Source organism: Odocoileus virginianus, chromosome 34 (assembly GCF_023699985.2).
Source record: "Odocoileus virginianus isolate 20LAN1187 ecotype Illinois chromosome 34, Ovbor_1.2, whole genome shotgun sequence".
Classification (NCBI taxonomy): Eukaryota; Metazoa; Chordata; class Mammalia; order Artiodactyla; family Cervidae; genus Odocoileus; species Odocoileus virginianus.
In genome coordinates, this window is record NC_069707.1 from 7,142,718 (window position 1) to 7,158,144 (window position 15,427).

The 15,427-nt window shown below is 46.2% G+C and overlaps 1 protein-coding gene across 2 annotated transcripts in view; it reads left to right on the forward strand.

Annotated features, from left to right (window-relative positions):
- Positions 1-15,427, forward strand: part of PLG (plasminogen) — a 47,268-nt gene that overhangs the window by 17,510 nt on the left and 14,331 nt on the right. For both annotated transcript variants that reach the window (XM_020876595.2, XM_020876602.2), the window contains exons 7-13: positions 531-649; positions 2,467-2,629; positions 3,615-3,760; positions 7,586-7,745; positions 11,715-11,896; positions 13,939-14,087; positions 14,970-15,063. In XM_020876595.2, the coding sequence (XP_020732254.1) occupies positions 531-649; positions 2,467-2,629; positions 3,615-3,760; positions 7,586-7,745; positions 11,715-11,896; positions 13,939-14,087; positions 14,970-15,063 (1,013 nt within the window). The remainder of the gene's footprint in view (positions 1-530; positions 650-2,466; positions 2,630-3,614; positions 3,761-7,585; positions 7,746-11,714; positions 11,897-13,938; positions 14,088-14,969; positions 15,064-15,427) is intronic.

Sequence of the window (15,427 nt, forward strand, 5' to 3'; positions counted from 1 at the left end):
CTCCATCACTCGGTCCCTGCTGGGGGGCAGGGGTGGGGTGCTCCCTGGCCTACACACAGGAACATAGCTTATCTGTCCCCGTTTCTACAAGTTTAAAGGTTAGCAGGGTCAGAACTGGGTAGACTAGAAGGACCATTCCTTTGACCTATGAAGACAGCAACCTCCAGTCTGAACTGTTTACTGAAGTTATCTCTAGCCAGTAAGTACTTTGTGGTTTCATAATTGCTATCATTTGCAGCTGAATCATTGAAGCTGGCTGACATAAGTTTTCCAGATGGCCCAAATGATAAAGTTGATCCCGTTCCATGATTGTGGTACATGTAGACTGTTAGAAAATCAATCATTGGAACACTGAGCTAATCTTTCTTATGAGATGGTCATCACATGGAGGATAGCCTTCATCCAGTCCCCTCCTTGGGTGCCTGACTGTGCCTAGCACACAGCAAGTGCTCAATATTTGCTTATCTGAAATGATTCTCACCTGTGAATGTGAATGTTCAGTGCTGTCAAAGTCCTTCTCGCACCTTCAGATTTCCAAGCAAGAATCTGAAGATGAATTACTGCCGTAATCCTGATGGGGAGCCCCGCCCCTGGTGTTTTACCACTGACCCCCAAAAGCGCTGGGAATTCTGTGACATCCCGAGATGTAGTAAGTATGGTTCTGACCCAGTCCTCAGGGACCTTCACCTCTCCTCTCAGAATCAAGAGTGCTGTGCCTAGAAAGGGCCCCACAAGTCCTATGGGATGTGATTACTCTTTTAAAGCAGTTTATAGGTTACTGTATGTAATTGACCAGAGCATCCAATTTTTATGTTATTTTTTGGGGGGGAGGGGTCCTCTTTTGCCTCTTTTGAGTACAGATGAATGTAGGCTTTTGGGAGTGATCTCTGGTACCCTCCCATCCTCTAGTGCTAAAGGCAAATCAGACCCACGCCTTCTGGTACCTGGATTTCATTATCAACCAGTGAAGTGAAGGCACTCAGCCGTGTCCGACTCTGGATGGTAGCCTACCAGGCTCCTCCATCCATGGGATTTTCCAGGCGTGTGTACTGGAGTGGGCTGCCATTTCCTTCTCCAGGGGATCTTCCCAAACCAGGGATTGAACCCGGGTCTCCTGCATTGTAGACAGACGCTTTACCGAGTTCTTTCTAACTGTAAGCAAAGTGGCGTCTCAGGAAGTACCGTTTTTTCTGTATGGCCAACTTGGGCGGCAGCGGCAGAAGAGAGGTCTGGGGAAAAAGATGAAATGGCAGACCTAGTGGGAATGACTTGGAAAAAGCCATTTTATCATCTTTTCCTTTTATAAGGATTTGAAGCCAGGCACTGAACAAGGACAGTTGAGACTGTTAAACAGACTCAGTGGGTCCTGAGGTCTGGCCTCCTATTCTTCACTCAGACGGTCACGCTAAAGTGACTAAAATGACTCAGTACTCTCCTTATGAACATCAGTGTCTCTTTCTGTCTTCTTTTTCCCTTGAGGCTTTCTCTTTTAAAATTGACGTATAGTTGATTTACAACATTGTGTCAGTTTCAGGGGTATAGCAAAGCGATTCGGTTATACACGTGTATGCATATATCTGTGTTCTCTTCCCCCCGATTCTTCTTTATACTTTATTACATGATATTGAATATACTTCCGCGTGCTATATAGTAAATCCTTGTTTATCTGTTTTACATATGATAGTGTGTCGTAAGAATTTCTTGATTTCTCACTGCACACCCTTTTCCTTGGAGACACTATTATATTTCTTCCCATGGACTCTCTCTGTTGTTTGTCTTTGTGGAATACTGGGAGTCAGTCAGTTATGTGTGCTTAATGAATAATTTATTCTTCAGAAAGGAAGTTGGTTTACTGGCACACGTGCGGATCTGAGGTAGGATATGACACATGTTGAGCCTCACTGTTTGTGTTGAACTGAGAATGCAGAAAAAAGAGAATACAGAAAGAAGCATTTACTCCAAGGGTCTTGTCCCTGGAGGAGTTTTTCATTAGCTGCTGCTGCTGCTAGGTTGCTACAGTCGTGTCCGACTCTGTGCGACCCCATAGACAATAGCCCACCAGGCTCCCCCGTCCCTGGGATTCTCCAGGCAAGAACACTGGAATGGGTTGCCATTTCCTTCTCCAATGCATGAAAGTGAAAAGTGAAAGTGAAGTCGCTCAGTCGTGTCCGACTCTTAGCAATCCCATGGACTGCAGCCTACCAGGCCCCTCCGTCCATGGAATTTTCCAGGCGAGAGTACTGGAATGGGGTGCCCTTGGCTTCTCTGTTTTCATAAGAGGGTCTTGTAAACATTGATTCTACCAGATCAGCTTCTTCTGAAAAATGATAAGCAACATTCAAATGCGGGATTCTGGAAGGATGAGAGGAAAAGAAGACAGACACTCCCTGCATCCACCTCCTGTAACTTCCATCTGTGCCTCCTTTCCGTAGAAGCACTCACTGTAATGTATCTTCCCCATTTAAGCCACACCCCCGCCCTCCTCTGGGCCGACGTATCAGTGTCTGAAGGGAAGCGGCGCAAACTATCGAGGCACAGTGGCCGTCACCAAATCTGGGTACACGTGTCAGCGTTGGAGCGAGCAGGCACCCCACAAACACAACAGGACCCCAGAAAACTTTCCCTGCAAGTAAGTCTGCTCTGGTTTCATTTCCTTGTCAAGGAAAGGAATGAAACATCCCATCCTCGTCATGGGATGGACTGCAAGATCCCACTGATGTGCCTTAGTTTTAGTGACAATAGGAACCTCGGCTTAAAGCTTTTGGGAATGAAAACTGGTCAAGTCACCTGCAAGGGAAATGACATTTAGCCGTTGGTTTTCCTAGAAAACTGGTTCTCAAAGTGTGGTTTCCTGGGCCTGCAGCTTGAGCATCATCAGGAAATTTGTTAGAAATGTAAATTCTTGGAGATCCTCTTGCCCATTCACTAAATCAGTGACCTCGGAGTGGGTTTCAGCAAGGTTTTGTATGAAATGTACAGTAAGGTTTGAGAACACAAATTCGAGGCTATGATACATGCTTTCAGAGGCAAGAACAGTGTAGAAAACACCCACTGTGTTTTCAGCATATAGCACAGTGCCTGATACATAATAGCAAAAGATCTATTCTGCTTCATGATACGCAGTCAAGGAATACGTTCACCCAAGAGGAGCATCCGTGCCATAACTCTATGGATTCCCGCTCAGCTTAAGTTTCCACCCATTATTTAGTTGGTACGCTGTCTGCTGCTGCTGCTAAGTCACTTCAGTCGTGTCCGACTCTGTGCGACCCCATAGACAGCAGCCCACCAGGCTCCCCCGTCCCTGGGATTCTCCAGGCAGGAACACTGGAGTGGGTTGCCATTTCCTTCTCCAATGCATGAAAGTGAAAAGGGAAAGTGAAGTCGCTCAGTTGTGTCCGACTCTTCGCGACCCTATGGACTGCAGTCTACCAGGCCCCTCCGTCCATGGGATTCTCCAGGCAAGCATATTGGAGTGGGGTGCCATTGCCTTCTCCGTCAGTTGGTATAGTTCTAGAGAATTAGCTGGACACACCACTAGTATCACCATTAAGAAGTATGTGTGCACTTTGTTATTTCTTTAGCCTTTTGGAAAGCCAAACTCCCTTCTTTTCTAGAAACTTGGAGGAAAACTACTGTCGCAACCCTGATGGGGAAACAGCCCCCTGGTGCTATACAACCAACAGCGAAGTGAGGTGGGAATACTGCAGGATCCCATCCTGCGAGTCCTCTCCGCTGTCCACGGAACACTTGGATGTGCCAGGTGAGAAGGGCCGTGGGGGCTGCTGAGGGTGCCACTGCTCCATGCTTTTGTATTCCAGAAGCATCGCAGTAGCTTTGGAAATGGTCTCATTGTGCTGTGGTCAGAGAACATGTCTTATGATTTCATTTATTCTATTTTTTAAAAATGTATTTGTAATGGGAGGATAATTGCTTTACGATATTGCGTTGGCCTCTGCCATACAACAACGTGAGTCACCCATGAGTATACCTGTGTCCCTCCATCTGGAACCTCCCCCCGACTCCTCTAGGTTGTCACAGAGCACTGCCTTGAGCAACATCTGTTTTATAGCAGCTTCCCATTAGCTATGTATTTTACATTCACTTTAAATTTGTGGAGGCTCATTTTATGGTTCAGAATAAAGTCCTCTTGGTGAATGTTTCATGTGCTCTTGAAAAGAATCTGGCTTCTGTTGTGTATTGTTCTACAAACGCCGATGAGGTCAAGCTGGTTAGTATTGTTTGGCTTTCCTGAATCCTTGTTAATTTCTTTTTTAAAACAATTTTTTTTTTATTAGTTGGAGGCTAATCACTTTACAATATTGTAGTGGTTTTGTCATACATTGACATGAATCAGCCATGGATATACATGTATTCCCCATCCTGATGAGGTCAAGCTGGTTAGTATTGTTTGGCTTTCCTGAATCCTTGTTACTTTCTATCCTCTTTCTGTTGATTACTGAGAGGTGATCAGTGATGTTAGGTGTGCGTTCATCTATCTCTTTTCAGTCTTGTCTTTGCTTTATCTATTCTGGATCGCCTTGTCAGGCACAGACACACTTAAGATTCTTATCTGCAAAGAAATGACCCCTTTATCATTATGTAATGTCTCTCCTTATCTCTAGTAATAGTCCTTGTTCTAAAGGCTACTTTTGCTGATATGAAGAGTCATTACAGCTCTATTTTTACTAGACTTTGGATGACGTCTTTTTTTCCTCAGTTTTTTAGTTGAGATGTTTAGACCATTTGCATTTAATGTCATCATTGTTAACACGGTTGATGTTTAGACCATTTGCATTTAATGTCATCATTGTTAACACGGTTGATGTTTAGACCATTTGCATTTAATGTCATCATTGTTAACACGGTTGGATTTCAATCTATCATCAATTTAGTTATTTCTAATTGTCCTACTTTAATTTTGCTCCTTCTCATCTTTCTCTGCATCTGATTTAATTGAGTATTTTGTATTGCCTTTTATTACCTCTGATTTTGCTATTTATTTAATGTTTTCAATATACATCTTTAACTTACATTCTACCTACAAATAATATTATTTTACTTGATGTATAATGTAAGAAACTCACAACATTGCAATATTTACTCTGTCCCAAAATATCATGCTATTGTTCTGAGTTTACATCTATTATTTTATAAATCTCACAATAAATTGGTACTATATTTGCCCTGAAGAATCAGTCATGTTTTAAAGAAATTAGAGAGAAAAAAATAAAGTCTTATATTTATTTTTATTTATTTATTTCTACCATTTCTTCTATGCTTCATTTCTTCTTGTTGGTTCTCCAATTTCCATGTGATGTCATGTTTTTCCTGTAAAAAACTTAATCTCTTCCATTTTTTATAGTATAAGTCTGTTGATGATGAAGTCTTTCAGCATTTGTATGTCTGGAAGAGTCTTTATACTGCCTTCAGGTTTAAAAAACAATTTTTGTTAGGTATAGAATTCTGGGTGGACAATTTTTTCCCCTTTTACCACTTTAAAGATGTTACTCTATTGCCTTCTGTTTTGCATAGTTTCTGATGGAAATCTGTATTTCTCTGTATTTAATGTTTCTTTTTTCCTCTGGTTGCCTTTAAGACTTTCTCTCATTTTCAATTTCCAGCAGTTGATTATGGTGCATCCCAGTGAGTCTATTTGTTTACTTATATATCTGTGGTGCTTATCCTACTTGAAGTTCTCTGAGCTTCTTGTGTTTGTGGATTATCGATTTTCACTACTTTTGTAAAATTCTCAGCCATCACTTCTCAAATATTTCTTTTTCCCCTGCTCTCTCTCTCTTTCTGTTTTCCTCTTTGGGACTTCATCCACCTGGATGTTAGATCACTTCATGCTGCCTCGTATCACTCATATGCTTGTTCTATTTCTTTCCCGACTCTTTTTTTCGCTTTGCATGTCAGTTCAAATAATGTTTATCAATCTGTTTCCAAGTTCACTGATGATTTCCTCAGTTCTGGTCAGCCTGTTAATCAGCCCATCAAAGGAATTTTTTCATCTCTTATAACATGGTTTTTATTTCTAGTATTTACATTTGATCCCTTTATTCTGTTTTTAAAATAGTTTATTACTTTTCTGACATTCTTCATCTCTCCACACACATTGTTGACCAGTATGGTGCTACAAGATCCTTCAACATATTCACCATAATTACCTTATGATCTCAGTCTATAGTCCCACACCCCTGGCTGGCTCTGAGTCTGGCTCTGCTGACTGTTTCTCTCTCAACAGTGGCTTTTTTTCTTTTCTTGTGTGTGTGTATGTCTTATAATTTTTAATCAAATGCTTGGACTTACTTGTAGAGAAACAATAGCTATTGAAGCAAATATTACTTACACTTTGAAATGGGGACCCTTCTTGTATCAGTATATGTGGGTAATTGGGTTAATATAATTAGCAGATAAAAGGAATTTAGCTTTTGTTGTTGCCGCTTTTACCTTAGGTGAACCATAGGTTTCAAATCCCCCCAGTGATGAGGTACAGTCCCCTTGTACTTAGAGTTGGGTCTGGGGTGCTGAAGAGCTTTCTCGGTGCTCCTAACCCCTTCTCAAGTTTTAGTAAGCAGTAGTGCCTGCACCACAGAGGTGGGGCTCACTCCGCACTTTAACCTGGCCCTACGAATAGATACTGTTTCTGGTCACTCCGTGCTAGGCTTTTGGTGGAGGAGGCATTCTCCATCTCTTGGTCCGCTCTCAGCCTTAGATTCCAGGCACCTGATGCTTGCTGTACTTAGTCGCTCAGTCGTGTCCGACTCTCTGTGGCCCCATGGACTGCGCCCACCAGGCTCCTCCGTCCCTGGGGCTTCTCCAGGCAAGAACTGCAGTGGGTTGCCATGGCCTCCTCCAGGGGACGTTCCCAACCCAGGGGTCCAACCCAGGTCTCCACATTGCAGGCAGATTCTTTGCCATCTGAGCACCTGGCAATATTTCTCAATGTTCTCCCCGCTTCTTCCCATGGAACTAAACTCTAAACTGTATCTGTGTTGAGTGCTGGGTGGAAGAATAGGAGACTTCTGCTTTGTGTTGGTGAAGTATCCTGGCACAGTAGAATTTTCTGCCCCTATTCCAGGGCCCTACCCCTCCCTGAGAAGCAATGGATCTTTGCCTGAGTCCCGGATGTAGGCCCATTTCCCCCAGCAGCTGAAGGCTTTGGCTTTGTATAAGCAAAGAGTCTGGGGAAATGCAGAAGGTCTCCATGTCTTCCTCACCGGCACCCAGTCACCACGTGAAGCCTCTACAAATGAATGCGTCTCTTTCTGGAGACCTGCCCAGTTGTTTTCATGAATACCCGGAGGAAATCCATAAGAGAGAGCTTGCACACGAGTGCAATGTCCAATTATAAGCACCCTGCCCTGCTTATTTTTTCTCGAGTTTTAAATTAACTATTTACTCAAAATCAAAGTGTTAGAATGTTCTGGATCTATTGTTTTCTTTGCATGTCAATATGCCTCCCAATATGTAAAAAGAGGATGGTGTTAATTCCCAGAAAGGGTATTCTGTTGGTGTAATAAATTATTTCACATGTTTCTCTGTTCCGGTCATTAGTTACTGATTTCTTCTCTTTCCATTTCAGTACCACCTGAACAAACTCCTGTGGTCCAGGACTGCTACCATGGCAATGGGCAGAGTTATCGAGGGACATCGTCCACTACTGTCACAGGCAGGAAATGCCAGTCGTGGTCATCGATGACACCACACCGGCATCAGAAGACCCCAGAAAGCTACCCCAACGCGTATGTCTTTGATTTGCAACCAGTAGAGGAGAACCGCCAGCTTCAATTTCTGTTTAAAGGGCTATGCTCTAAACTAATGTCTTAGGACTAAATTTCCTTTGACTCCAGAGTATGAGATAAAATATTTCAGGCAGCTTGCTTTTGGGCAAAATTTCTGAAAGAAGAAAAGCTAGAGGCTGGCTCTCTTTCCTGAGTAGTGTTTCAGAAGAAGGGTGGGATAGACAGAGGGGCTGAGGTCCTACTAGTAGGAAGCTCAGCAGCACAGATGATTGAAGGCTTAGAAACAGGATCATTCCACAGCTCTTGCTTATGGATCAGTGTCATCTTTCAGCCGTGGAGTTTTCTGATTTTGTCCTCCAATTCCTGAAGTGTTTTGCGTTTGCCATTGGGTAATAACCTGACCCGTATAGTCATATTGGGTCCTGAGCACTAGTGGTCTCAAAGGAATCTGAATTACCAGAGAATTAAGAGCAAACACAGGAAGGCAGATTGGAGTCAGAAAGTACACAGATACTGATGTGCAAAATGGACTTCAGTGAACAAGTCAGTGGGCAGAATAGTGGACAAGATAGGGCTGATCAGACCAGTTTTTCTGCAATACATGGCTACAAAAACATGGAAAAATTTCACATGATAGACAACAGGCAGCACAGGACTGTGACTTTTCAGAAAGGAAAATAAATTAGACTGAACTTGCAATGACCCTGGTTTTCTTCCTGGAGATACTTCTGGAAGAAAGTATCTCCTTGGACTGCAGCGCAAGGAAATGGAGCCCAGGCAGGCCACAGCAGTCTTGCTGATCTGAGACGGAGACTGGGGCCGGGGCTTAGTGAGGCAGCTTGGACTGAGCAGGCTGGGCAATCTTGAGGAAGGATCTGTGCAGAGAAGGTGCTTCAGAAATACATATGGAGTTCTCCTGAAGTCCTTGGCTGAATGCAAAGCTACACATGCGCAGGGAGAGATTCTGCAGTGAACAAAGAACAGGGAACCGTGACATAAATGGAGGTTTTAGAACTCCCAGGGCACTAGGAGATTCTGTTTGCACAGTTGAGGTTCTTACAAGTCAGAGGGGAGAAACCTCAGGGGACGCCTTGACCATTCAGTAAGGAATCCAGAAAAGTCCCAGTTTATCAGTTGTTGTTGTTGTTGAGTCGCTAAGTCGTGTCCAGCTCTTTGCGATCCCAAGGACTGTAGCCCACCAGGTTCCCCTGTCCATTTATCAGTAGGGTTAGTGTATTCCTTGGATAAAGGCTATTCTAAAAACATTTGGGCAAAGATTAAAAGGAATCCTAAAAGGATCAAAATTATCTCCAAGTAAATTAACTGCCTGCCAGAAGATAATGCAAGGGTCTTGAGAGGACAAAAACAAACGATCCCAGTAAGAAGACAACCTAATAAAAATGGGCAAAAGGCTTCAACCATTTAAAAGATATTCCACAGGGAAAGATATGAATAGTCAATAAGCAGCTGAAAAAATGCTCAACATTTTAACCATCACGGAAGCAAGAATCATAGTCACAGAGCTGCTGATGCTGCTCTTCAGTCACTCAGTCGTGTCCCGCTCTATGTGACCCCGTGGACTGTAGCCCGCCAGGCTCCTCTGTCCATGGGATTCTCCAGGCAGGGATACTGGAGTGGTTTTTTCATTTCCTTCTGCAGGGGATCTTCCCCACCCAGGGATGGGACCTCTGTCTCCTGCATTGCAGGCACCTTCTTTCACCACTGAGCCACCAGGGAAGCCCCTATAACCGCAATGAGATAGCACCCAACACCTAACGGCAGTGACTGTTACTAAAAAGACAAACAGTAAGAAGTGGTTCTGAGGATGCAGCGGGGACAGCTGTCACACATGGTGTGTTTCTGTCTGTGTGCTGAGTCATGTCCCACTCTCTGGGACCCCATGGACTGTAGCCTGTCCGGCTCCTCTGTTCATGGGATTTCCCAGGCAAGAATACTGGGGTGGGTTGCTTTTCCTTCTCCAGGGGATCTTCCCAACCCAGGGATCAAATCCACATTTCTCACAGCTACAAACAGATATACCAGAAAGTTCTGAGCAGCTTTATTCCTAAAATAACCCCAAACTGGAAGCCACTTCAGTGGTCACCAATAAGAACATGAATAACTGGTAAGATACTCATACCATGGAATACTATTCAGAAATAAAAAGGAACAAGCTACGGATACCTTCCAGTTGCATGGGTAAAAGCTCAAAAACACTGAGAGAAGGGTATATCCTTGCATGAGCCCATTCATATGAAGCTCTGGAGTAGAACTCAGTAGTGTTTGCCTCCAGGGGGAGAGTAGCCCAAACTGAGCAGGCCCCCAAGGGAGGTTTCTGGGGGGGTGATGGACACGTTGTCTGTCACAGCAGGAGTGTGGGTTATGCAGGTGTGTGTGTGCATCAAAACTCATCCGCCAAAGTGCCTTTACGGAAAAAAGAGCAAGAGCCTGTTTCCTGTGATAAGCCTTTCTAACACATCCAGTTGCTTGGAAACCTGCTGATAGGCTTCCTGTGGACCCGGGCCTGAGACAGTCACTTGTCTATAGTCCCCAAAGGTACAGTGTTGGATCCCCATAGAACATTGGGTGTTCCAAGTGATCTCATGAGTCACAGTTTGTGGGTCTGCGTTCCAAAGGGGAGTCCAAGGCTGAGACTTCTGAGAGGCTGGGGCAGAATCCTCCAGAGGCCCCAGGGTCCAAGCTGCCTAGTGAGCCCCAGGCCCCTCCTCTGCTATTTCTGACTCAGCTCCCGCAGGAGCCCTGGTCTACCCAGACATCCCCCTTCCTCCCTTTGGCCCCACTCTCCTTTCCTCACATCCCTTTCCCTTGTTCCCCGAGTGGCTGCAGGTAGACGAGCCCGGGGCCTCTTCCCGCGTGCTCCAGAATGCATCCTCTAGAAACCTCATCCAGCTAGTTTTCCAGGAGGCTGCCACAAGCCTTCTGCACCCTCAACCCGCTTGATCTGTCTGTGCTATTTACTATTTATATTACTGCCATGAGTTTTTGTTTCACTGTGAAATACAGTAGGGCTTCCCAGGCGGCTCTGGTGGGAAAGAATCTGCCTGCCATTGCAAGAGGCTGGAGTTCGATCCCTGGGCCAGGAAGATCCCTGGAGTGGGAAATGGCACCCCGCTCCAGTATTTTTGCCTAGAAAATTCCATGGACAGAGGAGCCTGGTGGGCTACAGTCCATAGGGCTCCAAAAAGTGGGACTATAATTGAACACACACACACACAAAATACACCGTGAGTAAAAACAGACTAAGAGGGTTGACCTGGGAATATCATCCTCTTGTATGTCTTTTCTGCCTCGGATAAATATGTTTTAGTTCCAACTTCCATAGCCCTACTCACACAGAAGAGAAAACCAGAGATACAGATGTATTTGCTTGTACACAAAAAAATCTAAAATATGTGCTTCAAAATCTATATTGGTTATCCCTGGGGAATTTATTTAGCACTCCCAGGGAAAGGAAAACATTCTGATACTTTTTCTTACACATGTATATATGATCTGTTTTTATGTGCAGCATGTATTACTTTTGATTATGTTTAAATAAAAATTACAACCTACGTTAAACAACTCACCCAGTTCTTCAGAAATTGAGGACCACCTGTGCCTGTGACATTAGAATAATAATTGGCACCTTTGGTACTTCGGACATCCCCTGTGGCTCAGCTGGTAAAGAATCGCCTGCAATGCAGGAGACCTGGGTTTGATCATTGGGTTGGGAAGATCCCCTGGAGAAGGGAAAGGCTACCCACTCCAGTATTCTGGCCTGGAGAATTCCGTGGACTGTGTAGTCCATGGGGTTGCAAAGAGTCAGACACGACTGAGCAACTTTCACTTTCACTGTGGTACCTTAAAGAAATATTTCAGCCACTTCATTGTAACAAAATTCAGAGGGTGCTGGGGTGCCCCTGAAGATTCACTCACCTTTCGTGACCTCTATTGCTGTGGAATTTACAGCGGCTTGACAATGAACTACTGCAGAAATCCAGATGCCGATAAGAGCCCCTGGTGTTATACCACTGATCCGAGGGTCAGATGGGAGTTCTGCAACCTGAAGAAATGCTCAGAAACAACAGAGCAGGTGGCAAAAGTTCCTGCGGCTCCCCAAACCCCAAGCGTAGAGAGTTCTCCTGAAGCAGGTAAGAAGTCTATGGCCAGACATCTGTGTACTCGGGAAGAGAGATGATAAGAGGTGGAGAGTCTTCCGGAGGCAGAGGCTTTATTGCTGAGGGGGACTGGAGCGCTGGCTGAGTCTGTGATGGGGAAGGCTGCTTCAGGGTATCATCTGGGGAAGCCAGAGCTGCTCTTGCTGGCCTGATGGGCGTGGGCGTATCTTTAAGGGTTGAAAACTAATGGAATGAACTTATGGACCCAGCGGGGAAGGAGAGGGTAGGATGAATCAAGGAAGTGGCATTAACCTATATACACACTATTAAGTGTAAAATAGATAACTAGCGGAAAGATGCTTATAATACAGGGAACCCACCCTGGTGTTCTGTGATGACCTTGAGAGATGGGATGGGAGGGGGGTTGTTGTTTGTTCTTTTAGTTGCTCAGTCATGTCCAACTCTTCCCGACACCATGGACTGTAGCCCGCCAGGCTCCTATGTCCATGGGATTCTCCAGGCAAGAATGGTGGAGGGGTTGCCATTTCCTTCTCCAAGAGATGGGGGAGGAAGGCTCAAAAGGGCCTATATATATATATATATATATATATATATATATATATATATATAATGATTGATTCACATTGTTATATGGCAGAAATCAACACAACATTGTAAAGTAATTATCCTTCAATTAGAAAAAGAAAAGAAAAGTAACTGCCTGTGAGGGATGGATACAGTTTTGAGCCTGGGTGGGTTGAGAGGTGGATGATAGTGGCTGAGGTGGGACATTCTAGAAAAGCGAATCTCTGCCTTTTGAGTGGAAGGGTAGAAAGGACCAATTTGGTTTTGAGCGTACAGAATTAGGAGGGCGAGGAGGACTGTGGATGATCACCTCCAACAAAGGCTTGGAGAGAAGCGGATATGTAGCTCCAAGGGTCTGGGGGCCCGAGGATAAGGACGTCATCCGAGGTGGGTGGCAAAGGATAACCAGGCTCTTCTCCGCCTCCCCGGCCCTTCGCCCGCGTGTCGCCCCATGTGCTGAGCCTCTGGTCCTGTGACTGTCGGGCGGCAGGGATGCTCATTCCTCCGACAGGGTGAGGTCACAGAGGGGACCAACTCTGCCCTGGCTCAGTGGTCTCGCTGCTTGTCTGTAATCCAAAATCAGACAGAAATGATTAAAGTGAGGACTCGGTTTCCAGTTGAGACCCCCTCTCCTTCCGGAGGTGGACTTGGCCCCTCTGAGATGCTGGAGAACCTTACCGCGGCTGCCTACTGTCCCCCTGTATGTCTGCTGTCTGTGGAGGACCAGCTCACCTCTGCCCCCTTTCTTGGCGAGACTCTGGGGGCCGTGCCCCAGCTGGGGATCCCTCCTGATGAGACCTCACGTGGATTGAGGTGGTCCTCCCACGTGATGCCCCACGTGTGGTCGTGGGTAACTCACACACTGGTCCTGGCACACACTGGAGGTGGCCCAGCACAGCCCTGCTCCTTGGCCAAGGGGCCAGCTGGCCCCACTTTTGCTGTTTGGATTTTCCAAGTGCCCATCAGAGCACTGTGTGCTGGGTCCCCATATGTAACACTTATCAAGGGCCCAAGCCTCATCCCCGAGGCGCGAGGTGCGGGAGGAGTTTGGGGAAGGGACCTCTAGCCATCTCTTTATTACCTCTTTCAACCCAGAAGGTGGCAGAGCTCTGGCCAAAATAATATACTTTTATAAAATCCTCTTCCATCTGCACTTTCTCCATCCTCGCCGAGAGTGAGTTGTTCAAGGATCATCTCACACTTCACAGTGGCATCTGTGTTACTTACCTCTCAGTCTGTTATAAAACTGAGTATCTCAGTGTTCAGGCCAAAGTTCCCATTCTAACACCCGGGTGTGTGATTCCTTCTGAGACAAGAGCATCTCCGGCCACTTGTTAAAAAAATTGTCAGAGCTCACCGAAGCCTCCAGGGCTCCTGTGATCCAAAGGACGTGACCACAGCCTGCTCTGAGAGATGCCAAGCGCTGCCGTATTTGTTCCTTGTTGCTGGGTCAGTGTGGGACAGGTGACACCGTTCTCCTTTCCCTCCAGACTGCATGCTCGGGACGGGCAAAGGCTACCGCGGCAAGAAGGCCACCACGGTGGCTGGCGTCCCCTGCCAGGAGTGGGCGGCCCAGGAGCCCCACCGACACAGCATCTTCACTCCAGAGACATACCCACGGGCAGGGCTGGAGAAAAACGTAAGCCCCTTTGATTCAGACCCTGTCTTGCCTTTTTCTGGACCAGCCTTCGCAAACCAAATTGATCTTCTGCTCCAGCAAGGCTGCCTAACTGAGTGTTGGTGTGGGGTGGGGAGAGGATGCCAGAGGGTTCAGGGGACCGAACCTGTGATCCAACAACCTCAGTGTGGGGGGTACAGTTAGCGCAGGCTGGCCAACCCCCTAGCTTCCTATCTCTTTCATTTGCGACATTTCCTGCCTGCTTTTGTGACTGGTTTATAGTTTCCGGTGTTTGTCCTCTAGGTCCCGGTGATCAAAGTTGACCTTCATGACACTGTAGTTGGATGTTCCTAGAAAAAAAAATTGGATGGGCCATCAGGACTCTGCTAGGATTTCCCCCACACTCACACAGTCTCTGAAGGGTTTCCTTTGAGGGGTGTAGAGGGAACAGAAGACGCAGCCTTTCCAAGGCTGAGCCATGGAGGGTGCCAGGGCTAGGGGAATATGCAATTCTGGAGCAACAGTGAACGGGGGTCATCGGGCAGAAGACTGACCTGGATGGGGGGCCTGTGCCACGTCCACAGTCCTCTCTTGCTGGGTGGCTATGGGTCCCGCAGACACAGGGGGGGCCCCTTTATATGATGCCCACCTCAAGAGCCCTCAGGGTCTATACCCCTTCTCCAGGGCAGTGAAGCTCCTTTTGAACAAGGAGACGTGACCAATGACATTCTATGAGTCAGAGCCTTCGTAAGCACCCTGAAAAATGACTCTGCCCACCTCTCTGCCAAAGAAACATGACCTTTCATCTTCTAAGGACAGAAGTGAAATCTCGTATCTATCACCTTCTCTGCCATGCCCTGCCCCGGCATGCACCCTCCCCCAGACACCTGCCTCTTTTTCCAGTACTGCCGTAATCCTGACGGTGATCCCAACGGTCCCTGGTGCTACACCACGAACCCAAGGAAACTTTTTGACTACTGTGACGTCCCCCATTGTGGTAAGCTGCTGTCTCTTTTGGAAAGAAATGGCTTCTAAACAAACGCGGTTTCACCTGGTCTCTGATCTGTAAGATGAGAATTTGGGCTGAGTGCTTCTGGAGATGTAGATGCAGGAGATGGTCCTCTCTCCCCCAGAACCCTCGTTTCATTCTGGGCATCTTGAATCAGCCCTACTCGTGGGCCCCCTTGTTAGGCACTCCTCTCCTCCAACACTTTAAACAAAATACACACAAAATCCTCCCAGAGAGCAAGTTCAGAGGTGATCTCTTTAGCCTCCAGGGGGTTTCACTGACCTCTCTAATGTCTGGGGCAGGATGCCTGAAAGACACATTCAGAGTCACCCAGATGGGAAACTCTCTGTTT